The sequence below is a fragment of the Peromyscus maniculatus genome, chromosome 8 (genome assembly GCF_049852395.1).
Source record: "Peromyscus maniculatus bairdii isolate BWxNUB_F1_BW_parent chromosome 8, HU_Pman_BW_mat_3.1, whole genome shotgun sequence".
NCBI lineage: Eukaryota > Metazoa > Chordata > Mammalia > Rodentia > Cricetidae > Peromyscus > Peromyscus maniculatus.
The window spans coordinates 97,089,905-97,115,984 of record NC_134859.1 but is presented as its reverse complement, the minus strand read 5'-3'; the positions used below and the strand labels follow the sequence as shown (position 1 = coordinate 97,115,984).

Below are 26,080 nucleotides of genomic sequence, written 5' to 3'. Positions count from 1 at the left end.
GCTGTATACGGCAAGTATGCAGAGCATCAGAGTGTGCTACGATTCAAAGATACCCACAAGGCTAAGCTTGTGGCTGCCAGCTTCCTGTGTCAGCTCTCTTGTTGGGGTGCCCTGTATTCATTGTAGCGCATAAATGGATTCAGTTTCTATGTGACTTCACCCTTCTCCCTGCACTTCTTAACTTCCCTCTACTGCCTCCCTCTCAAAACAATACGATTACTTCAGTCGTGTGAACCACAGCGTCATTTGCCCTGTATGGTTTTCCATGTTTGTGTGTCAAATACTGACTCTTGTTGCGTTTTTTTTTTTTTCTTTTTTAACCTCCAAAGGTAGCACAGAGATCTTTGGATAAAAGTCATAAAAATACTGATAGCCCAAAACCAGAAAAAAATAAAACTGATTGTTCACAAATCCTACCACCTAAAGAAACCTCTGAGTGCTGGGATTAAGCACCCAGGCATCAGAGGCAGGCAGATCTCTGAGTTTGAAGCCAGCCTGGTCTACAGAGTGAGTTCCAGGACAGCCAGGGCTGCACAAACCTGCCTTGAGAAAAAAGAAAAAGAACCCCCTGAAATGTTGTTATACATTTACTACATAACCAGTAGGTTAAATGCTACCCACCCCTAACCATACCATTCAAAAGGCAAGTCCACTTGGAACAAGTAGTTATAACTTTATTTGGGAACAAAAGACTTGTGTAAAAGCAAAAATCATCCTGCTAAAGATCTCAAAATGACATAATTCTGGATTATCTGTCAAGTCCTAAACTCAATGACAAAGATTCTTATAAGTGGGTGGGGGACAGTAGGTGGAGGATAAGGGCACACGAAGACAGAAGCTGACGTGGCTGTGATTTTGCCACAAGCCAAAGAATGTCTGGAGCCTTCGAAAACTGGAAGAGGCAAGGGCAGACTCGCCTCTCAAGCCTTCAGAGGAAGCATGGCTTGGGTCAACTCCTGGTGTCCAGGGATGCAGGACAAGTAATTTCTGTTGTTGTGGCAGCTCTAGAGAAAGATATTGCGGCAGCCCTAGGAAGCCAAGGTCATGTACGTATGAGCCAGTAAAGCATCAAACTTTACGCAGACATAGACATAGAAACATGCCTTAATGGGTCATAATATAATTGTTTCATATTAACACATTTCCATCTAGTAAAATCAACTGTGAAGCTGGAGTGATTAAGTAATTAAGAACACTAACTGCTCTTGCAGAAGACTCAGGTTTGATTCCCAGAACCCACATGGCAGCTCACAGCCATCTGTAACTCTAGTTCCAGGGGATCCAACGCATGTATGTGGTGGTGTACAGACACACACTGAGGCACATACATACACAGAAAATAAAATAACTATTTAAAAATAAATAGATAAGTACACAATTTTGACAAACAATAAGTATACATATACCTTGTATGTAAACCACTATTTTCCTTAATCAGGTCTTGGTTTTTTTCTTTTCTTTTTTTTAAAGAAGGTTTATTTTTATTTGTGTGTATGGGTGTTTTGCCTTCACGTATGTCTGTGCAGAGTTTAGGTCAAAGCATCAAGCTCTGTCTTTTCATTCCATCTATGGATTGACATGATCTGCTTTCTGGAAAGTGTCTTTCTCATCCAGAGTTTAGTGCTCAATGGTAAGTCCACTGTCTACATTTCAGTCTTGGGCTGACTGTGAGAAAATCTCCCTAGCCCCTCTCCCTACCTGCTCTTTCTGCATCCCCTCATCATTCTTATTAGATAACAATTATATCTCCTAAAATTTCCCTTTGAAATACTTGGTGAGCTTTCCAAGTCCTAACTGGATATTATCAAATATCATTAACTTCATTCTCCCCAATCCTAACCAATTTCATTCTTTTTTATAATGAAAATGTAAGGGGAAAATGATCCTTTATGCATTGCTTTTATCTAATTTCTCTGATTCATTAGAAATGGGGAAAGCTGAATATATGGCACATTGAAATAATTACTTCTAGGAAAGAAAGTGTGAAATAATGTAGTCAGCCTTTTTGATTGGGACCATCGGCTCCCCAATAATGACCTGGAAACTTATTAATTATGAAATCTTGGCCAATAGCTTAGGCTTATTTCTAACTAGCTCTTATAACTTAAATTAACACATTTCTATTAATTTATTTTCTGCCTCGTGGCTTTACTACCTCATCTCCATAGTGCCCAATCCTGCCTGCTCTGCATCTCCTAGCATCTCCATCCTTTTTCTTCCCAGCGTCTTCTGTGTCCCCAAAAGCCTGCCTAGCTATTGACTGTTCAGCTTTTTATTAAACCAATCAGAGTGACACGTCTTCACGGTGTACAAAAAGATTATTCCGCAACAATTCAAGAGACAGAGAGGGAAGGAAGGGAGACCCAATTGTTATTATAAAATAGTATATGTCACTCAAATATTCTACAAAGAGAAAATATTCAGGTGTTATTTGTAGAATAAAAAATAAACATGTCATGACAATGAGCTACTCTTGCTGCTCTGACTGCTCCCTGTCGCTGTCATCGGAGCTGCTGCTGGGTGCCATCATCACCCTAATTCACTTTGAGACAACTTCCTAGTGTTAGACTGAGGAGGCGGGACCCCGAAGACCTTCTGGGGCCATGGAGATCCTACATCATGAATGGATCAATATTCTCCTTGAGAGACTGGGTTAGTTCTTTCCAGCCTGGATTAGGACTCACAGTACAGGATTAGTCATGGGAAGAGCCAATTGTCCAATGTAAGTTCAGCATCCTTAGCTTCCCCTCTTCATCCGCGCTTACCACGTGACCACTTCTCTTTTCTTCTGGTGTCCTACCAGTAGCTGATTAGATGAGTTCACTGACATTAGACAGAGCCTTGAACTAAAATAAGCACCGTCCCCTTCCCCTTTTATGACATACTCAGCCTCTGTTATTTCGGAATGGCAACACAAAGGAGGATAAGCCACCTTTCTTGGGAGGACTGACGAATTGTCTTTAGAAATGGCGCATCCAGAAAGAAACATCTCAAGCTCCAATGGGGCTCTATGTCTCATCCCTCTAGAACCCCAAAGGGCAGTGGGAGCTCAGCCTGTGTATCTGCTAGAGTTTTCTCAGATGAAGGTCGCAGGGTTTTGTTTTGGTTGGTTGGTTAGTTGGGTGGTTCGTTTGGTTTGTTGCTGTTTTGTTTTGTTTTAGCAGCATGTCTCAATGAAACATCTTATTGAGGTGAAGTCCAAGTCCAGATTTTCATTCATGGTGTGATCACCATATGTCTGGGGAGAGATAGAGGGAGCCATTGGGTACATTTGAAAATGAGGGCTCAGTCTAACCCAGAGAGGAAGAGACGTAGATAATTCAGCACAGACTAGGGCTACAGTCATCTGTCTCTTCCTAAACTGACAAATAATCTTTTAACTTTCCGTCTTTGCTTCCAAATTGAAAATAAAACCACCATTGAAAGAGGTGAGATGATCATTGGTTTCTTAAATATATTTTAAACTATGAAAGTTGGCCAGGAGTAGTGCATGCCTTTAATCCTGGCACTTGGGAGGCAGAAGTAGATGGGTTTCTGTGAATTTAAGGGCATCCTGGTCTATAATGTGAATTACCTAGTGAGACCCTGTCTCAAAAATCAAAGATAAACAAATGAAGTATGAGAGTTAAGATGATGTCATCTCTTTCATCCCAGTTACTCTTAGTAATCTTCTGAATCATGATTTGACAGAATCCAATTAACTTAATATAGCCAACTTCACAGTTTACTATTCTAAATGGTACACCATCACATTCTACATGTATGAAGTTTTTCTTCTGGGGAAAAAAAGAACCCTTTAATTACACAGCCAATAGAAAACTGTTGAGCTGACTGTGTGGGGAATGGAAATGAAAATGGCAAGGGGGGTGGGGGCAGAGAGGATCACCCTCCATGTCACTGGGACAGGACTGGGGGGAGGAAGCATCATGGTGGGGGAATATACAGGATCACAGGAGGAAGCAGCCTGGGGGGGAAATATATGGGATCACAGGAGGAAGCAGCCTTGGGGGGAGGAATATACGGGATCACAGGAGGAAGCAGCATGGTGGGGGATATACAGGATCACAGGAGGAAGCAGCCTGGGGGGGAATATACGGGATCACGGGAGGAAGGGAGGGGAAAAGAGACCATGAAGCCTTTGCAAAGAGACAGACTTAAGGCTGTTTAGAAACATGCTGCAGGGCTGGCGTCATGGCTCAGTGGATACAGCACTTGCTGTCAAGCCTGACAACCTGAGTTCAAAGCTCTGGACTCATACAGTGATAGAACTAACTAACATCCCATAAGATGCCCTCCCCCAACCCCTACACACGCACAAGCACTATGGCAAATTAATTAATTAATGTAATGAAAGCTTTTTTTTTTTTTTTTTTTTTTGGTTTTTCGAGACAGGGTTTCTCTGTGTAGCTTTGCGCCTTTCCTGAAACTCACTTGGTAGCCCAGGCTGGCCTCGAACTCACAGAGATCCGCCTGGCTCTGCCTCCCGAGTGCTGGGATTAAAGGCATGCGCCACCATCGCCCGGCTGTAATGAAAACTTTTATAAAGGTGTGTGGCATACCTCAGTAACATAATTCTCACTTCTCCACCCCCTCAGGAGTTATTTTGTGAAAGCCTATGTTAATTGTCAAAGTTCTTTGGAGTGCTGTCTGTTTGTTTTAGCCGTGTTGGCGCTCTGGACTGAACTTTGAGCCAGAATATCCATTCCTGTTTCGTGGGTTGAATGTGCTGTTTAAGTAGGACAGTGAGACACAATGTGGATCACCCAGGCACCTGAAGCTCGCCTAACAAGTGCATGGGTGCAGCTCAGAATCACCAGGTCTGGAAGTAGTCTACTATGCAAGGGTCTGTGGATTTCTTCTCAGACAATTGCTTTAGGTCAAAAGTGTTCCTGCTTGCAGGCTTTTCCCTCTGTTGTACATCTTCTCAGGAAATGGAGTAAATGTTTGACTTTTATTAACCTTGTTTCACCTTACCGTTAAAACCCAACACTGTTGAAGATATCCATTTAATAAACTAAAATAGGGTAAATATTTGAGAAGGTAGAGGTGTTTGACCTGATTTAAATGTTACACAATGTTTATATGCATCCAAAAATCACATGGCATCCCATAAAATGCACACTTTGTGGCTTTATGTGCCCATTAAAAATTAATTTAGCTATGTATGATGGTGCATGCCTTTAATCCCAGCACTCAGGAGGCAGAGGCAGCAGATCTCTGTGAGTCTGAAACCAGCCTAGTCTACATAGTGAGTTCAAGACCAAGACCAGCCAGGGTTACAGAGTGAAACCCTATGTAAAAAAGAAAATTAATTTAAAGTTTTAAAAAAAACTAAAATAGCCCAGGATATAATGTCATGGAATAAATCACATCAAGCTTTTTGAATTTTTTTGAGTCATGGTCTCAGGTAGCCCAAGTTGGCCTCAAACTTGCTACATAGCCAAAGATAACCTTAAACTTCTGATCCTTGTGCCTCCTCCTTAGGAATGCTAGGGTTACATGCCTGTGCCACCATGGCCAGCTTTATATGGCTCTGGGGATTTAACCCAGGGACCTGTGCATGCTAGGCAAGCACTCTCCCAACACAGCTACCTCCCCATCCAAAGTCAAGCTTCTTAATGAAATATGATAAATATACTGACAAATGTAGAGAACGATATGAGCAATAGCCATGAATAGCCATTCAACTCTGTCAGATGTCAGCACTTCAGAACTCCTGACAATCCCTGTCTCTCACTTCAGTCACACAGGGCAATGCATGCTGAATTTGGCCCTTGCTATGAACTGAATGTATTCCATTCCAATTCATAAGTCAAGGTCAAAACCCCCAAAGAGGGCAATGGAAGATGAGGTATTTGGGACATCATGGAGGCGTGGAGATGGAGCACTGATGAATGTGATTAGTGAATTATAGGAGGATAAGAGGTCAGAGCTAACCCCCTCTATCATGTGCTGCTACAATGAGATGTCCATCTGAAGATCAGGAACAGTCCTCACTTGACACCGGACCTGCCAACACCTTCGTCTTGGACTTGCAAGAATTTGCCACTGTTTAAGCCACCCAGCCAGTGATACATTTGTTAAATTCACCCAAACTAAGACAGAAGTCATCATTCTCATCCATGTTTTTTATTATTTTACTACATATGTATTTATTTCTTAATATCAAGAATTACTTTTCCAATTTCAAAACGTATTTCAACAGTTACACCACTCCTGCACACATTGTGAATCGTTCCATCTTTATACAACCTGAGGATGCATCAATATCAAAAATATGTAGTTATATTCCTCCACCCTAGCTGCTGTTTCCCACTGTGTGGCCATGTCACAGCTTATTAACTTATGCTCCTATAGATGAATATTTACTTTTTATTTAAATTCTTTGCTACTATAAGCCATACAACATGAAAAAAAATTTTTGAATGAAACACATACAGCCTTTTTTTAAAATTCCATTTGGTTTTTAACTTGTAGCTATTTGATTAATATAATGGTACCGGTTTTATTCTGTTATTGTGATGAAAATATTTTGACCAAAAGCAACTTAAGGATGAAAAGACTTATTCGGTTTATACTTCCAGGTCACAGCACATCACTGAGGAAAAGTCAGAGTGGAAATTCAAGGCAGGAGCCTGGGGACAAGAACCCTGCAGAAGTAGTGCCTGTTGACTTACTGTCTGGTTCATGTTTAAGAGGATGAAAGATCAGAGCTCACCCTTCATTTGCTTACACAGCCCAAGGGCACCTGCCCAGGGAATGGTGCCACCCACAGTGAACTGGGCCTTCCTACATCAGTTAACCATGAAGACAATCCCTCACATGCATGCCCACAGACCAATCTTACAAAGACAATTACTCAGTTGAGACACTTTTCACATGATTCCAGGCTCTGTCAAGTTGACAACACTAACTGGGTAAATAACCAATAATGTTGACTTCATTTTTTTAATGTGTGTGCCTGTTATTTTTAAACATGTGAATTCCTATGGTCATTAAGATGTAGAACAGTTCTATCACTCAGTTACCTAACACTACTAGTTTATAGTCCAACTTTTGTCACCCCATTACCTGGCAACCAATGATACAATCTAACAATGGCAATGCCATAGTTCTTAGTTGCTGTTGTTGTTGTCCATTTCTTGGACATCATGTAACTGTAGCCAAACAGCATACAAACGTTTTGAGACTGGAATCTCTCACTCAGCACAATGCCATTCAGATCTGTCCTGCTACTGTGTGTCTCAATGTGATGTCCTTCATCTTACTAAGTCATATTCTATCACATGTGTTCTCATTGTAGATTCCAGGGTGTCTGCCTGCTTTTACCTTCAGAGTGCTGGGATTGTAGGTATGTGCTGTTCTGCATAGAGAGATTCTTTTAAACATTCAATGCTAGGGTTTGTTTTGTGTGTGTGTGTGTACGTGCATGCGTGCGTGCATGCGTGCGTGTGTATGTGTGTGTGTGTGTTTGAGGGCACATGTATACAGGTGGGCACGCATGTATATGAGTGTACATGTGGAAGTCAGAGGACAGCCTCCAGTATCATTCCCAAGGATATACACCTTCTACCTCCTTTGAGACAGGATCTCTTGTTGGCCTGGAGTCACTGGCCAGTGAATTTCAAAGATCTTCCTGTCTCTTTCCAGGGTACTAAATTACAAGCAGGCACCACGATACCTGGCCTTGCTTTTAGATTTATTTTAATTAATTTACTTAATTCAAGCAATCCCCCACAGACATGCTCACAATCCAACCCAGTATAGACAATCCCTCATTAAGACTATCCTCCAGATGGTTCTGGGTTGTATCAAGCTGACAATTAAAGCCAACCATCACACCACATGTTTTTAAGAGCTTAAGAAAAAAAATAATCTATTACCTTTACTTAGATATTTACCGTTTCTCTGTTCTTCCTTCATCCTTGATGTTCTGGGCTTCCTTCTGGAAGTATTTGTCTTCTGAAAATCCCCTTTAACATTTACAAGGGCTAAACTCTCTTCACTCTATTTTTTTTCTTCTGAGAATGTCCTTATTTCATCTTCATTCCTGAAAGAAATTAATGCTGGAAGGGAACTTTGAAATTGTCTAGCTCAAAATACTCATTTGCATGTGAAGCAAAGCCCAGAGGCATTAAATAACTCTAACCCGTGCCATCATGATCGTTAATGGCTGAGCCCGGACCGTGGGCTAACTCCCTCGCTCCCAAGCCTGTACTCTGCCCCTCTATATAATGGCCTGACTTGTTATTTCAATTATTGGGCTTGATTTGGGAATAAATTTATGCAAAAACAGACTCTTACTTGCTTATTAGTAAAAATGTAAAATTATCTCTTTTGAGAACTGAAGGGGCTTTTGAGATCATGAGCTTCGGTGTTCCATAGTTTTCAATGTAGAAAATGAGGCCCAGAAAAGACAGTGCAGTTCCCTAAAGAAGCTGTATTGATTAGTGCCATGACTTTTTAATAGCAAAATCATACTACATACCCACCATTTGTAGAGAGCAGCAGGCTAAAGCTGTTTTGACATTTGTGTTCCCAAGCAGTAGTAATGGCTTGTGCTGAGCAAACACACTTTCTTTAGCTCCTTAGGATGTCCTAATCACAATGGCAATGAGCAGCACTGGACAGTACAGCCTCGCTGGACACCTGGGATCAAATCTCTGTCTCTGCCACCATTAGCACTGTCTTCCCAGCCAGTGATTCCCAGACTTTATTGTTTGTCTGATTCTTACAAGCCTCTAAAAATAGGCTAGGCTTGGGGGCTGGGGGCTGGGGGGCTCAGTAGTTACAGAGCACTGGCTGTTCCTCCAGAGGACTCAGGCTTGATTCTCAGCACCCACATGGTAGCTCACAGTCATCTTCTATAACTCAAATCCCAAAGGATCCAATGCCTTCTGGACTCTGAGAGCACCAGGCACACATGTGGTGCACAGACATACATGCAGGCAAAACACCCATACACATAAGATAAATAAATATTTTAAAATTAAAATAGGCTTATTGAAAATACACATTCCCATCCCCAGCTCATCCCCTTTTCCAAACATTCTTTTTATTCTTTTTTTTTTCAAGACAGAGATTCTCCCTGTAGTTTTGGTGCCTGTTCTGGATCTTGCTCTGTAGACCAGGCTGGCCTTGAACTCACAGAGATCCACCTGTCTCTGCCTCCCGAGTGCAAGGATTAAAGGCGAGCGCCGCCACCACCGCTTGCCCCTTTCCAAACATTCTTGTGCATGTGTGTATATCTCCTCTCTCTCTCTCTCTCTCTCTCTCTCTCTCTCTCTCTCTCTCTCTCTCTCTCTCTCTCTCTCTCTGTGTGTGTGTGTGTGTGTGTGTGTGTGTGTGTGTGTGTGTCTGTCTGTCTGTCTGTCTGTCTGTCTGTCCCTGTCGGTCTGTGTGTGCGTGTGTGTTTGTGCATGCCTGCATGTTTGAGTGAGTGCAGACATGCATGGTCCATGGCATGCATGTAGAGTTCAGAGGGCAACCTCAGGTATTGGTCCTCAGTGTGCACCTTGAGACAGGGTTCCTCATCGCTCCCGATACAGACCCCAGTCTAGCTGGAGTGCAAGCTTCTGGATCCCCTCTGGTCTCCGTTTCCTATCTCCCATGTGTGCAGTTTCCTGCTGGTTCTGGGGATCCAAGTGCAGCTCCTCAGGCTTGAGTCACAAGCGCTTTGTCCACTGAGGTGACTCCCCAGCCCCAACCCACTTCCAAACATCCTAATCCATCCAAATCCAGGGCACAGCCTGGAATTCTCATTTTTATAAACACACCAGGTATTTCCGACACGTATCATGCACTGAAGAGAAACCTTCTGTCTATTTTGAGGCTCTGTGTCTCAGTTATGTGTAGAAAATTCTATCTGGAGTTTCAAACTCAAAATAAAAGGGAGGCCAGGTGGTCCAGCTACTACACAGACTAGGGTAAGAGGATAACAAGGACTACCAGACTACAGAGTGAGTTCAGGTCCAGCCTACAACTTACAGGGCACTTGTCTGATAATAAAAAAATAAAGGGAAGCTAGAAATATACTCAGTGTTAGAGTGCTTGCTTAGCATGTGTGAGGACCTAGGTTCACACCCCAACACACACAAGAAAAGGAGAAGGGAATTCTAGACTGTCTGGATCTGGTACATACTAACTCAGTCTCACTCCATTCTGGTTTTACCATGCAAGATCATTTCAAATGCCTCCCTCCTCTCACTGACGGCCGAGAAGCCTGGCAGGTAGGCAGCAGCACTGCCCTCACATATGCCTGCTGTGTAATAAAATCACGGGGACATGGATGCTTGTCTCCCTAAAGGCTCTCACCCACTTCTTAGATAGAGCCGTTAAGATTAAGATAATAGGCCTCTATTTCAACATAACTGCTTGAAATCTGGGGCTGAATTTTATAGCTACAAATTATTTTAAAGATCTATTTATTTTATATCAAGTGTTTTGCCTGTGTGTATGTATACAGGCCATGCCCACAGACACCTGAAGAGGGAGTCAGATCTCCTGGAACTGAAGTTACAGGCAGTTATAGGCCACCTGATATGGGTGCTGGAAATCAAACCCAGATCCTCTACAAGAGCAACTATTTCTCTTAACTGCTCAGTGATCTCTTCAGACCTCCAATAAATAAAAACCCATATCACCCCCTACCCATTCCACATGTGACTACACAATCACACACACATACACACACACACACACACACACACACACACACACACACACACACTATATTCTTTAAAAAGGTGTATTAGTTTTCATCCATAGGCCTTACTGTATATGATATCCTGTGAAGACCAGAAAGATGGTGGGGGGGGGGACGACAAAAAAACCCACATGTCATGAAGTTCTGGCTTAGCATAGAAAACCATCCATACAAATAAGAAATAATGTTTTAAGCAATGTGTGAACCGTGTGTGTGGTAAAGAGAGGGAAAAAAAGAGTACAAACTTCACAGATGAAGAGCTTCTGTATTTAAATACTGCCTCTGTTCTCTTCATGATTTAATTCCTGGAAGGAGAGAGGACACACTATTTCACAAAACCGAAGGGGAACACAGGTGCGCCTTGCGTTTGCTCCAGATGAGGCATGTAGTGGTACAGATTCCCTAATCTGCTTTGTGCATGGCCTCTCTCTTTTTCTTTTTTTCTTTTTTTTTTTTTTTTTTTTTTGGTTTTTCGAGACAGGGTTTCTCTGTGTAGCTTTGCGCCTTTCCTGGAGCTCACTTGGTAGCCCAGGCTGGCCTCGAACTCACAGAGATCCGCCTGGCTCTGCCTCCCGAGTGCTGGGATTAAAGGCGTGCGCCACCACCGCCCGGCTCCTCTCTCTTTTTCTTAGTTGGCCTGTAGGTACAGATGGATCTGTCTCTCTAATGATCATAAGAGATGCTTGAAGGCAGGAAGTAACTGTGTCAATATTTCTTCTGGGTCTCCTACAGGGTTCAAAATGATGTCATTTTATCATCACCAATGGTTAATCCCCTATGGTGCTCTCGGCCCTGTGTGAAATGCCATAATGGCAGAGATTTCCAGGATGCCTGTTCCTCATTCAGCATGCATTCCCTCAAATGGAAGTCTGTTTACCTAGAGATCTGTGTCTGTTAATAAGTCCTCTGCTTCCTTTGTGCCCAGGGTGGTGCTCCGTGAGGGGAATGGACATGCACACCGCATTAGCCTGCAGGAGCGGCTATAACAAGGCATGGCAAAGCGGCTCGCTCAAACAACAGAAATGTATTAGCTCACAGTTCTAGGGGCTAGAAGTCCATGTTCAAGGCATGGGCAGAGTTGGTCTCTTCTGAGGTTTCTGCTCGATGCCTCTTGCCTAGTTTGGGGGGTTTGCTGGCAATTTTCATGACGCTTTGTCTTGTAGTTGCACTGTCCCAATTTCTATGTTCATCTTTACCTAATTCTGTCCAGATTTGCACATCTTCCCCACCCACACTTCCCCTTAAGGATGCACTCTACTCCAGGTTGACTCAACTATCCCTGCAATGACCTGGTTTCCAAATATGGTCACACTGTGAGATATTGGACGTTAAGTTTTCAGCATACCAATCTGAGAAGGGGGCACATTTCAACTCCAAACACACATAAACAATGAAATACAACATGGGCAATGTGAAAGCACAGAACTATACGAAGAGCTGGGGGGAGGGCGTGGCACTTAAAAGCTGATAGCACTGAGTTAAATGGTCACAAGGGAACGCATCAGGGGACAAGGGACACATGGCCAAAGCTTCAGCAGAAAATGGATACATGGATGTTCTTCAAGTTGAGAAGGGAGAAAGAAAGATCATTTGTTGAAGAGTATCTCTAGGAACGCAAAGCACTTGAAGAACTGCAAAGACCGTTATGTTGTGAAGACTAGAGAGGGGAGTTATTTAGAAACGAGACTGGAAAGGAAGTTAGAAGCCAGGACATGAAGAGCTGTGTCACAATGGATGGCCTGATCTCAGGGCATGAGGAAGCTAAGGTACGTCATACCCTGGTTGTATCTACATGCTAGAATTCTGTTCTGGTGAGCATGGGTGAGCACTGAAATGGAGCCTTACTGAAAGCCAAGAAGCAAGACTTGCTTGTCTACAAATCGACAAATTTATGAAGCTCTGGATGCATCCAAGAGCAGCAGAGATGGAATGGGGGAGATGGGTTTCTGGTGGGAAGCTGAAGAGAACGGCAAGTCCTGGAAAACCATTTAGAACAGCTTCAGCACTAATTGAGACTATGTAGCTGAGGCTGGTCAGGAAACCTGGGAGCTCAGACATGAAGAAGCAGAGGAGGAGAACTCCCATTTGAAAAAGAAAGAGATTTGGGGAATACCTTGAAAATAGCAGCTAGATGACCAGTCCTACATGCAGACTACTGTCCTAGCTTCACTCTCACTTCCTCTCTGACCTCTACGCACAGTATTGCCCTTGACCTTTATTTTAGATAATCTTCAAGCAAGTCAGAAATAGCACTTCCTATACTGGGGCCAGATGAAAATGTCTGCTGAGGAAGTGTGACCCCATTGGCTGGGGAGAATCAAAGTCATAAGGCTTATGGTGTCTTTGCCAGTCTGAAAACATGCAACCAGCTTATTATCGAAGATACTGCACCGTCATTCACTACCTGGCTTTTTAATCTACTGGCCATGATGCCTAATTAGACACAACAAAAGTTGCAGATTTTCTCAGAAACGGACCACCTGCTAAAATTTAACTCTACATAAAAATGTCAACGTCCCACAGGCCTCTCTGAGGCTTACGGGTCACATCCATGTGAATAGGCTGGGAACGATGTGTCTTGAGGTTTCTGACTTGGGCTCGGCCTTAAGAAATCTAGTTCTTTCCTGGTGTTTTGTGTTTCCAAATTTTTCTGAGTTTTTTTTTTTCCTCAAATCATAAATAGTCTCCAACCTAACCTAGTGCATTACAAGAAACAAGAAGTAGTCATTACAGCTGACACATTTCCTAGTTATCTAGCATGGGTTAGGGAATATTCTAAGCAGTCTATATACTTGAACTCATTTTAGGCCTCAGAATGACCTCATGGGGAAAACTTTCATTTACAGGATGCTGAGGCAATAACTCAATTAGTGGACTTCTTGCCATGCAAACATAAGGCCCTGTGTACAGTCTCCAATATCCACATAAAAACCCAAGCTAGTGGGGTGGCATAGGTTTACAATCCCAGCTCTGGGGAGGCAGAGACTGGATGATCTCTAGGGTTCCCTGACCAGCCAATCTAGTCTAATTCATGAGCATCGGTCCCAGTGGAAGAACTTATCTTAAAAACATCAGTGTGGACAGCTCCTGAAGAACGACAATCAAGGTCGACCTCTGGCCTCCACACACGCGCGAACACACGCGCGTATACACATACACACACACACACACACACACACACACACACACACACACACACACACACACACACCTGAAGGTAAGAAGACAGCAGAGGCCACAAAAATATCTGACTAATGGCAGGGAAAACGCCATTGTGAATGAATCCACAAGCTCCATAGCGCGTCTCAGGATGGAGACTCCAGCAAGAGACTGGAGATCCTTAACCAATAAAATTAGCATACATAGGCGCTTTGCTGCCCAGACAGGCAACAGCTGGCAGAAAGGATGCCTTTTCTTGAACATTCTCCAGGGTGGGGCTACCTCCCCAGGCAGACTCGCATTTTACTGTACTCCCAGATTCTAAAACAGAGAGAGCCAGGATTTCAGGGCGGCCCCACCTCCCTACCCCCACCGGGCTCCTCAGAAGGAAGGACCACGGGTGGAGAAGTGTAAATGACCTCACAGGGTATCTGGAGAAAACCTAAGTAAGCGGGCCCTCCAGTGATTCATTCGGGTGGACTACTTTCACACCAAGCTACATTCAAGCAAGAGTTCGGAGTGGGGTCATCTGGGGCCCCTCCCTCCCTACCATTTCCTCTTTTCAAAGTACTGGCAGATTTGGAGTCAAACTCCATCCAAACAGGAAATCACCCAGGTTCTAGGTATTAAAAAAAAAAAAAAAAAAAAAAAAAAAGCCTTAGTTTTAAAGGGCAAGTTCTTTGTGCACAAAGTGGATGTGTCCAGAGCAAGTGCCTGCTTTGCTCTGGGCACGTGATTGTTTATGTTTATGCCCTGCAGGGAGCATGCTGAGAGATGAGATCCAAACCCCCATACACACATCTGGCAAAGCTTACAGGAGAAAGGCTTTTAAGGGTTTGCATTGTCTTTTTTTTTTTTTTCACCCTAAAAACTAAAAATGGAAATAAAAGGCTCCAGCCCACCTCACTTGAGTCCACCAGAATATCTATGAAGAGCCCCAGCAGGGAAAGTAGGAGGCCTGGAGCAAAGAGGAGGGAAGGGGGGAGGAGAAGAGGGTTGATGACAAGGTGGAGCGGCAGAGCCGGCGGCAGAGGGATTGGGAGTTTGGCTGGCAAGCTACGCCAGAGGCAGGTGCCAGCTGAGAGTGGGCGGAGGTGCCGGCGCCAGGCCAGGCCAGGCAGGGGGGAGGCCAGGCGTTACCTCTGCCTCTAGGAGTCCAGGCGCAGAGACAAGCTCGCCCCGGGGCGTCCCTGCTTCGTCAACTCTCCATTCCCTCCCCTCCTGCCAACCCGGACCAGGGGAGTCCCTGTCGCCTGCAGGAGGAGCCGCTGCAGAGCGACAGCATCCTTGGGAGAGACACCCGGGGCTACGTAGCCTCCAGCCTCCTCCTAGGGGAGAGAGCTCCCTTGCACTCCTAGTGATCACCCCTACCCGGCCACCGGCCACCAGAGCCTGCACCCGTGCCTCGGGGACCTCCACCTGCGCGGGCCCGGGGCGGGGGGAACACGGGGCAAAGAAGGCTCGAGAAACGGGTATCCAGGGAACCCCAACCCCGCGTCTCTACTGGGCGAGAAAAGGCGGCGCTGTCAACATTGTGAGCTTCCTGCACGCGGTCCCCCAAGTTTAGGGGCGACACCTTTCCAGAAGGAGCTAATCCCCCCCGCAGAGAACATTCCAGCCCCTTCGGGACTCCTGGAGCTTCTTCCGTCTGCACCCTAAGTGTTTCCCGGGTCTCCGCTTGGGCCATGCCCGGGCTGCGCAGGGACCGCCTGCTGGCCCTGCTGCTCCTGGGCGCGCTCTTCTCCGCCGACCTCTACTTCCACCTCTGGCCGCAAGTGCAGCGCCAGCTACGGCCCCGCGAGAGCCCTGAGGGCTGCCCGTGCTCCGGCCGCGCCCCCTCCGAGTCTCTGCACTTGGCCGCAGCCTCCCGGGACCCTGGCACCGCCGCGCACAACTTTTCCCAAGCCCGGCCGGGGGCTGAGCATCCCAGCCGCGGCCACCCTGGTCCGCGCTCCAAGCTGCAGGCCCTGTTCGCCCACTCGCTCTACCAAGTCCTGGAGGAGCCGCCTCTTCTGGGGCCCGAAGACTGGCTCTTGGCCAGCCAGGAGGCGCTGCGGTATTACCGGAGGAAGGTGGCCCGCTGGAACAGGTGAGGACCGTGCCAGGGGACCCTGGGCGCCCAGCTCCCTAGCCTGGACTCTCCAGGCGCTGGCTACCCACATCCACTCCCTCTCTGGGCTGCGGGGGCTTCACCCTGCCCTCACAGCCTGGCATTGGGCTTCTTTCCCCATCTGGACCCTCACCAGCTGTTGCAGACTTCAGACATCAGCCCTGGAGTAAGATCTCAGTGTGAGAAATAATTTCTTTGCAAGAGCAAAGAAATGCTCCCAGCCACTCCCCTTGAGTTCTCCGGTTCTCTATCCAGTTGCTTTCCTGGTCCCAGTGCCTTCTCAAGCCCTTCTCATGGTCCAGATGTAGACAGCTGTGTTAGGCCTTTGCTTTCCAGAATGAGGTTCGAGTTCAGCACTCACCTTTGCTCTTTGGTCAAACCTTGAGCACTTTGCACAAAGCTATGCCAAATCCCCAAAGACCTAGTTTTTCCCCTGTCTTTCTCCCTCTGCCCGGGGTTGGAGGCCAAAGAGGTCAGCTGGAGCGAGAGTTAAACTCTCAGCTCTCTGACATGGTCAATCCCTGTTGCTCATTAAACGTGGCTTGTCGGTTTGGGGGCAGTGTTCTGAATTGAAGGGCAGTTTATTATCTTTTATTATCGTGTTGATTTGGGCTGAGGCTTCTGGGGGAAGAGAGAGAGACAGAGACAGGGAAACTGTGTGTTCTAGGAATTTTATAAACTGAAAGTAAAATTTAGAGGGAAATATTAAAATATTTAAGGTAAATTTAAGAGTGTTTTGCAGGAGTGTGTTGGAGATGGCGTGGTAACGATTGCTGGGGAGGTCCCCAGCTGATGGCAGAAAGCCTTCTTAAGGACTCTTTTTCAAAGTATAGAACTTGTCTGTCACTTGAATCCAGAGTTCCCTTTTCATGCCACACCCATCTGTTAACACAAGAGATTTCAGAATGAGATGTCAGGGGTGGTTTTATGGTCCCTCGGGAAGATGAGAACGCAGTAAATCTCAGTTGAAACCCGCTGCTAGCCCAATTTAACTGTTTTCTCATTATTCTGTAGGGCTAAAACTGGAGGGGGCGGGAGAGAACTTCAGCAAATGAAGGGAAAGAAGTTGAGACTTATCAGCTGAAATCACTACAGTGAATTTCATTTGCAACCTCTATGGCTGGCGATTTTATATTAGAAAGTGGTTCTCAATTCTACTGCTAATTGCGTGTAATAAAAAGGCAGTTTAAGATTGCCTCACAGTGCTGTCACTTTCAATATTACCTTAATTTCATCAATAATGTGGGAGCATCATGAATCAGTGAACTAAGAAATTCTGCCCTTAGAAAAATTATCCACACATCAAATGAAGATTTAAGAATTACAGGCTGTGGGCAAAGTTGCTTGCTATTGTAAATGCAGATGCATGTTTGCCTAGTCTTGTTTCTATCACCTTCAATTTCCCTATGTTACTTAGGTCCTGAAGGAAATTCCATGGAAATATTTTGGGAGAAGAGCAAAAATCTTCCTTGCCAAGCTGAGTAATTGGTTTTTAAGCTTGCTTTTTAACAATGATATGTGTCAACACACAATTTACTGCCCAGAGATGTTGGTCATGTAACAAGGGATCAATGGGGGCTGCTGACCTTGCTGTCTGTCTTCAGAGGATCACTAAAAGTAGCAGTTTGCCAGGCAAGGTCTGTGGATAATGTGAAAAATTCAACTGCACCTAATAGTGGTGAACTTTGACCTTAGAGGCAGAAAACACATCCCCTCCACCTGAAGAGTGCTGTAAACATCAACAGGATGGTATTAATAAGCAAGTGTGTTCGAGTTAACACCAGTGTTAAAAACGGAAACCCCTGGGTTATATAGCTCAGTTGGTAGAGTGCTTGCCTAGCATTCATGAAGCCCTGAGTTCGATTCTCAGAACCCCACAAATCGGGTGTACTGGTGCACATCTGTAATCCTGATCCTTAGGAGAAGCAGAAATTCAAGGCCAATCTCCTCTACTTATTGAGGTTGAGACCAGTCTGGGGTACATTAGACCCTCTCCCCAAATGCATGGAACCTAAAAGACTCATTGGATTGTAATCATATCGAAAGTTCTACTGTAATAACACTAACCCTTACTGAAGTTTGTATCCTGATGACTATGAGGATCTGTGGATGTGTTAATGAACCCTGAGAACCTTGGTACAAGACCAAGGAAGCATCCAGCTCCCTCAAGCTGGCATTTAGAATGGGCAACCGAAGGAGAAATAATGAATGACCTGGCCAATTGTTTGTGTCTTGCACAGACAAGTCCTAGTTTGTAGCCATGACCCTGCTAGCATTTAAAAGCTACTGATACATAAGTGGTGCTTCCCTGCCAGTAATTATGTAACATTAATTGCTATCCAAAACTAAACCTATCAGCAAACTACCTACCACAGTAGGAAAGGTGGAGGCAATAAAATAGCCAAGTCAGCATTCTTCATCACTTGCCTAGAAGAGAATGTTATAGCCTCAGTGATTCCTTTTTTTTTTTTTTTTACTACTACACTAAGAAATGATGGTATTCGGTCAGAAAATGCCTTTTGACAACTAACTGGAGCTAGTTTCCAGTAGGGGGTACATCATGGCTTCTTCCACTCCTCACCCCTGAACATTCCTCTTCGATTTCACACGGTACCAGATGGAGTTTGTGCACTATCTCGAATGTTTCCATTCTCACCCGATGACAATTTATTGGATGCAGTGTTTTAGTTAGGTTGAAATGTGGAAGCGACGCTGTGTGTCCTGTGATCCTGAAGACTGGGCAAACCTCCTTCTATGACAGGTCTTCCTTGTCTTGCCGCCTGCCTCTCTCTCATTCGAAAAGCAACTGAGTGTGGTTCAGTCCAAGTTTAAAATGTAATCAGGGAAAGTGATCCTGTCAGGTTGTCAGCGGCTGATCACAGCGAGCAAGCCAATGCCAGGCTCCATCAGCCTTGAGGACACCTCTGGCACCTGTCTGGAATATCAAAAAGACAGGACAGGGAGCAGGAGTGTCAAGTTCACTATTTCAGGCCATAACTAACAACGCAGAACTATCCCGCTTTTGTTGTTAGTCCTTAATCGGCAATGGTGGCGGCAAGGCTTACCTGGGTCTGAGGTAACAGTTCACATTTGGGGCTATCCTGGCATTCTTAATGGCTGATCTTGGAGTTTCTTCTATGGTCCACAGCTTACCCAGCCAGAGGATGTTGGTCTGTAGACACAGACATGTCAAAACTGGAAAGCTTGGCCTGGCCTTTCGCCCACATATCTTTGGTCAGTTCTTCTGTAATCCTCTGGTCTTGGTGGTCAAGGTCAAATAGGGTCCTGCTTCCCTTGTGTGGGAACTTCAGCAGCTGTAATGCAAGTGTGAGTCCTCTGCTCTCCGCTTTTCTTTTTTTCTTTTTCTTTTTTTCTTTTTTTAACAGAGCTGAGGACCGAACCCAGGGCCTCGCGCTTGCTAGGCAAGCGCTCTACCACTGACCTAAATCCCCAATCCCTCCATTTTTCTTCCTATGTGTCTTCCTCTGATGTCAGGAACGTGATACTGGCCAGCAATCACAGACTCAGCATCCCTCAGAAGCGTGTGTGTGCGTGTGTGTGTGTGTGTGTGTGTGCGCGCGCGCGTCATCCCCCATCCCGAGCTTCTGCCATTCCCCTCTCCAACCTCCTTGTTGTCACGGAAAGGAACCCTGGTCCAAAGTCTCTCTTTAGAAGTCGCAGCGAAGAGACTGGGCAGCTTTTCAAAAATGACAGTTGTTCAAGAAGAATAAGTTGGCTGAAGTTTTTCTGGGGGAAGCTCTGAGAAGATGCAGAATCAGGGCTGACAGAGGAAAATAGGGAGAAAAGGCCAGGAGAGGAGAAAAAGAGTGCTGCTGGAAATAAGAACGGTCTAGCCAAGAATTCTCAAAAGATTAGCTCCCTCCTCCCACGGCCGTGTGCAATGAGCAACAGCATCTCTCCATTCTTTCTTTCCACGCCTTGGTGCCTTTGTATCTTTCTGGCTTACCTCGTGACCACTCCAGACCATTTGTAATATCCATATCTCACGAGCAGTTCAGCCTTCGGGGTGTACCGAAGTCCAGGCGCACAGTCACAGACAGTGGCATTTACCTTCCTCCCAGAGTCAACAGGACCTTGGTCTTTATCTGAGCATTCTTTCAGCAATGCCAGGCTAAGAGAGAAATGGCCTCCCAGGATTGGGGAATGCTCTCCAGCCACGGCCTACATGTGGTGAGCAACTGGAGTGGGGATTCATTGCCATCCTTCTTAATTAGAGCCTGGCTGGGCTGATTCGGGGAAAGCTATTATCTTGGTGGTTTCGGAGACCTCAAGCTGCTCAGCAGCCACAGGCAGATGGTTTCTGAGTGAGTGAGTCCAGAAGGCCAGTTCAGGCTCCCTCTCATTGCACACTGGCTCTCACTGCCTTCACCTCAACCAAGAACTAAATCAGGGAAGTACCAATGCCGGTTATCCAAGGAAGGTGACACATCCTGTTTCCAAACAGATCACAACGAAGACCCCTCCCCAGTCATGAGCCCCCGGCCCTGTCGTCATTTCCAGTCCCTAGCCATCTTCTTTCTTCTCAACCATCTTCCCATCTACCCTGGAAACTCAAGTGACTGATCTTTCATGTGTAAATCCTCCTACCTGAAGCATGCTTGTTCCATGCCAGTTCCTTCACCTACACTCTTCACTTGGCCCTGCCTCACAGGTTCTGTAGAAGTAGAGACATGTGGTCAGCACAAGTCCAAGATGGCTGCCCGTGATTTCCATTTCATTGTGTGTCTGCTGTAAATATATTTTGCAAGATGTCCCAGAATAGGGAAACTGTCTGGTGTGGCTGATCTGATCACATATCCCTAAATCAAGATCCCTTGAGTTTATGGGTAAGGGGGGAACCAGAAAGTTTGACTATTGCTGCTGACTTCAAGAGAAAGGAGACTGTTTCACGGGGGATATAAATGACCTTTCAGAATCTAGGTTGACACCTGCTGATGAACAGCAAGAAAATAGAGAATTAGGTCCTCCACCCCCAGGAAATGAATTCTGCTGTCAACAGGAATGAGCCTGGAAACAGAGATTGTGCCACACTCCCCAGTGCCTCTAAACAAGAATCCATCTCAGTCAGGACCTTAACTTCAGCCCTGTGTGACCCCACACAGGTCACAGATCCACTCAGAGCCGGGCCTTGAACCTCCAGAACTGGGAGACAATGTAGGGAGGGGAGGTGTTTGACCTGTTGGCTTTGTGATGATCCGTGGTACGGTAATAGAAAGGGAGCACACTGCTACTCTGTAGTCTGCTGTATGGAGGAAACGGGATGAGATGGTCACACAAGCTGCCCAAAGTCAGGAAGAAAGCAAACCACGCCAGGCTTTGGACTCAGAGGGGATGGCTCCAGAACCACGTCTGTAACTAGCAGCTCCCCAGCCACACCCCTGCCTGGTGTCCTTTGATGTCCAGAGGCCATCACCTGGACTCTTGGGGAAAGCCTCTTCTGGTGACAGTCCCCACCCTGGTTCTGCGGTGGCTGTGTGCATTCTCTCCACATATGCCACCAAGCTTTGCATGATCATCTGCTGCGCTCGACGATCACTTCATGGAGCTTGGGGTGAGGCGTGAAGATGAATGGCCACTTGCTCTCAGCATTGAAAGCCCCGGCTGTGTGCCATCCCCCCACACATCTGTTTCATCGTTTGCCATGGGGCTGATCACTAGTAAATGTCTGTGGAATGCATAATTGTGAGGAAACGACAGCGGGATTGGGGACTGTCAGTAGCTGATGGTCTCCTGTGGAAAAGGCCTTGACTATAATAGATCCCGACTGTGAAGCCACCCTACCTGTGACTTCCTGACTCCTCTCCTATGAAAGTCTAAAGCAGAAACACCCTGATGGGGCAATGTGAGACTTGGATCTGGGTTCACTTCCTGCGGTAGGAGCCTGAAGAAAATCAAGTTCGGACCTGAGAAGGAAGCAAGAGGGAAAGCTGAGAAGGTGTCATTTGCTAAGATGAAGGAATTTCTTTAGCATCTTCTGCTTTCTTAAGAAGAGCAGCCAAGAAGCCTTGCATGAAATAAAAATGGGAAACACAGAGGCCTTGACTTTGCCAGAATGGTCCCTGCCCTGCCCCTTGGCAGGTGCCCACCTATACTTTTCTCGTGATTATTCATTAAGCTGGAAGCTGATGAGAAGCTGCGGGTTCTGCTGAAGTATGCCTGCGTATGGCTCAAAGCCCACCGGGAACAGCATTCTAAACAGCTGCGGCTTCGGCGGGGCAGAAGTTACTGGGCATAAATTATACCTGTTATTATAGGCAGGGACTCATGTATGTGCCTAATGAAAACCAAAGTATGGAAAAAACACTTAGCTCTCTTTGTACCCTGCCACTTGGCACACCAGCGTCCTATGGCTGAAGTGGGAAATCAGGACACAACTGAGTTTGAGGGCTTTGGGGAGAGGCCAGTGTCCAAGACTTTCCACCCGTGGAGCTTGGCTTTAGGGGCCAAGCCTTGGGGGCAGCCAGGAGAATTTGGCTGGAGCAGCAAGAGACAAAGTGAAGTCCCAGAAAGGGGCTGTTTTATTGGAGTCACTAATAATAAACCGGATAATAAAGTTGTGGAGCCGCGGGAAACAGCACAGTCAAGGACGACAGTTCCTAAGAAGCCTGGTGCCTGTAATAAACTCAGCAAAACAGAGAAACGCTGGCCGAGGGGCCCGGGAGATGCTAAGTGGGAAAGGTGCTTGCTGCACACGTGTGAGCTCAGTGGTGCACACCTGTAATTTTAACACTGGGGAGGCAGATACAGGGGGGTCCCTGGGGTTTGCTGGCCTGCCAGTCTGGATGAGCTCCAGGTTCAGTGAGAGACCCTCTCTCAAAAAAATAAGGTGGTGAGCAACTGAGGAAGGGACCTGATGTCAACCTCTGGCCTCTGCATTCATATACATTCTCATTCCTCTCTCTGTCTCTCTTTCTCTCTGTATGGGTGTGTGTAGCACGAATCTTAGAAGGTCTTATTAATAAAAACAAACCCAGAGCCAGGTTTTGGGGTGAACGCTGAAAGATCAGAGAAGCAGAACAGGCCACAGCTAACTTCACCTCGCCAATTGCTCAGCTGATCCTGTTTCCTCAGACTGGAAGCCTCTGAGTCCTCACCCAAATGGATCTCAGCTCAACTGCTGCTCAAAAGCCTAAAAGCTTAACAAGACTCTAGTTCTTGGTCCTCACGCCTTATATCTTTCTGCTTCCTGCCATTACTTCCTGGGATTAAAGTCGTGTGTCACCATGCCTGGCTATTTCCAGTGTGACATTGAACTCACATTGATCCAGATGGATCTCTGCCTTCGGAATGTTAGGATTAAAGGTGTGTGTGTGTCACCACTTACTGGCCTCTATTTCTAGTGACTGTTCTGTTCTCTGACCCCAGATGAGTTTATTAGGGTGCATAATATATTGGGGAACACAATATCACCACATGTGTGTCTCTCTCTGTCTTTGTCTCTGTCTCTCTGTCTCTCTCTTACACACACACACACACACACACACACACACGATGGCACAGGAGCATGTGACTAAGAAACTGGATCATAAAAAGCATGGTGGAGCCTGGCAGTGGTGGCGCACGCCTTTAATCCCAGCACTCGGGAGGCAGAGCCAGGCGGATCTCTGTGAGTTCGAGGCCAGCCTGGTCTACAAAGGGAGTTCCAGGACAGGCACCAAAACTACACAGATAAACCCTGTCTCGAAAAACAAACAAACAAACAAAAAGCACGGTGGCCTGGATTTATTTTCCCATACTGGAGGTCAAACCCAAGCTGGAGCCCTCGCCTAGCACACACTCCACCACTGAGCCCTAGACATACACCAAAGAAAAGCAGAGCTGTTCATCTGCTAAGCTAAGAACAGCTCTCAGATGGCAAACCTGTTTCACTTGCCAGAATTTGGGCCATAGGCAAACATGTTTGATGGTGCTAACCAAAATAAAATCAATGCAAAGGGACAGATCATCTCTCCTGGCTCAGTCACATGTCCCAGAAGGTCAGTTTCAGCAGTTGAGATGGGCATATATGTGTATTTCTGGTCCATTTTTCTTTAATAGCAGAAAACTCACAGACCCTGTAGGGAAAGTTCATATCTGTTCTCACAGCTCAACTCATGCTCTTTATTACTCTGATAAGAGTTATGCATCACCAGTAATGCTCCTTATTTCTACATCCTGTGTTCCCCTGAGCACTCAGAAAAGAAGAAGTCAGACTGAGTGACCCCAATTCTATAATCAAATCCAGCTTCCTATATTAACCAAAGTTTCATTGCGGAGGGATTTTAACTGGGGTCACTGTATCCAACTGAGTTCAGGTAGGATCCGCATTTCCCTTAAATTATGCAAAATTTGCATTCCGAGCATATGTTCGGCCTCCTAGGAAATAGTTCATTATACTTGCAAAGTGCTCCTTGCATTCATCAGGATGCATTGGTTTAGTGAATTAGAAATCCAACTTAAGGTAGCTCAAGCAGGACTAGGGACAAAAGTAGACGCTCAGGAAGCCAAACCTGGGAGAAGGAGAGGGCTAGCCACACACAGCAGAAGCAACCTTTGACGGCCACTGCTCTTGCTCACCACAGCTCCCCTGCCTGTCTTGGCCCTGCCTGTCCAGTGCTCGCTCTCTGCCCTTTACCTTTGTTCATCCTTTCCTGAGGCTTATATTCCAGCAGCAACCAGGGGCCCCTTGCTTCTCTTCTTTGAGCCTCCTCAGCCTCCCTGCCTCCTAGACAGTCTAAATATCTCCTCTCCACTCACCCCCTTTTTAACCTACTTGTTCATACAGATAGACTGAAAGTCCTGCTTCTTCTAGAGCCTCTACACCAGACCATATGCGCGCGCGCGCGCACACACACACACACACACACACACACACACACACACACACACACCACTTTGAGGTCAGAAGTACAAAACTAGCTCTTTGTGTTTCTCTTCTTATAATCCTAGTCCTCAGAGCTGGAGAGATGGCTCAGCAGTTAAGAGCACTGGCTGCTCTTCCAGAGGACCAGGGGTCAATTTCCAACACCTGTACACAGGGGCTTACAACCATCTATAACTCCGGTTCCAGAGAATCCATCATTATCTTCTGACCTCTCAGGGCACCAGACACTCACCAAGTACATATAAATCCATATAGGCAAACACTCATACACATAAAAACATTTAAAAATAAATCTGAAAATAATAATAGTATCCAAGACTAACAGATGCTGTGATTCCATGTACCACACCACTTCTTCTTAAAAACCAATGTAATATTTAGAAACAATAATGAAAATTTGTCTCTCCTTAAGAGGTTTATGAAGAGCTTGTGTTTTAGAACAGAACTCTCAAAGACCATTCATTGTCTGTCCATTTCTCAGTTGGACATCGGTGATTGGGCTGAAAATGCCTGACTTGAGGCAAAATGCTTGAGGCCAAAAACATTTTGGATTTCAGACATTTTTGAGGGGAGAATTTTTATATATATTGTATGTGTGCGTGTATTATATGTAATATATATAATGAGATATGCAGAGGGTGGGACACATGTCTATATAAATTGCTGTTTTTGTTACACGTGTGTCCTGTACACATAGCCTAAAGGCAATTTTACACAGTATATTGAGAACTCCTGGTTTTGGCCATGTCCTGCTATATGACATCAGAAGTCTCTGCTCAAAAGTTTCAGATTCTGGAATCTTTTGGATTTCAGATATTTCAGACAGGGGCATTCAACCTGTAATAATTGTCGGCATTAACGCCATGGACATGCAGAGTCATTTGTGTAATTAGTTTCCCACTGAAAGGATTGGTCTGAAGCTGAGCATGATACACACGAATGTAACCCTCTGCACTCAAGAGTCTGAGGCAGGAGGATCACAAGTTCAAAGACAACCGGGGCTACATAGCATAAAAAAGAAATTGCCTCAAACAAGCAAAGTATTGGTCTGCAGAGCCAGTAAGACTGGCCTGAAGAGTCCCCTGCACAGCCACCGGCTCGTTCACAGTTCCCTATGACGTTACCGGCCCACTGGCCCAGGCTGCCCCTGCAGCTTCAGCTGTCTGCATAGGTGCATAGGGCCCCTGGTGAAGACATCCAGTGAGAAGCAGAGGTGCTGGTG

General features: G+C 45.7%; 1 protein-coding gene and 1 long non-coding RNA gene across 4 annotated transcripts in view; one reads left to right on the top strand and one right to left on the bottom strand.

Annotated features, from left to right (window-relative positions):
- Window positions 1-648: 648 nt before the first annotated feature.
- On the bottom strand, window positions 649-20,013 carry LOC107401010 (uncharacterized). 3 transcript variants are annotated; one of them, XR_013041939.1, is made up of 4 exons: window positions 19,040-20,013; window positions 16,336-18,909; window positions 7,902-8,050; window positions 649-3,238 (listed from the first exon to the last, which is right to left on the bottom strand). It is a non-coding gene; the product is annotated as an uncharacterized LOC107401010 (long non-coding RNA). The 3 variants fall into 3 exon arrangements; XR_013041938.1 differs by lacking the exons at window positions 16,336-18,909; window positions 19,040-20,013 and adding an exon at window positions 16,108-16,324 and having other exon boundaries at window positions 7,884-8,050; XR_001577681.3 differs by lacking the exons at window positions 16,336-18,909; window positions 19,040-20,013 and adding an exon at window positions 16,108-16,324.
- The window catches only part of Fam20a (FAM20A golgi associated secretory pathway pseudokinase), a 60,628-nt gene continuing 49,452 nt past the window's right edge, over window positions 14,905-26,080 (top strand). Inside the window, exon 1 of the mRNA XM_006970463.4 lies at window positions 14,905-15,953. Coding sequence (XP_006970525.1) covers window positions 15,550-15,953 — 404 coding nt within the window. The 5' untranslated portion in view covers window positions 14,905-15,549. The remainder of the gene's footprint in view (window positions 15,954-26,080) is intronic.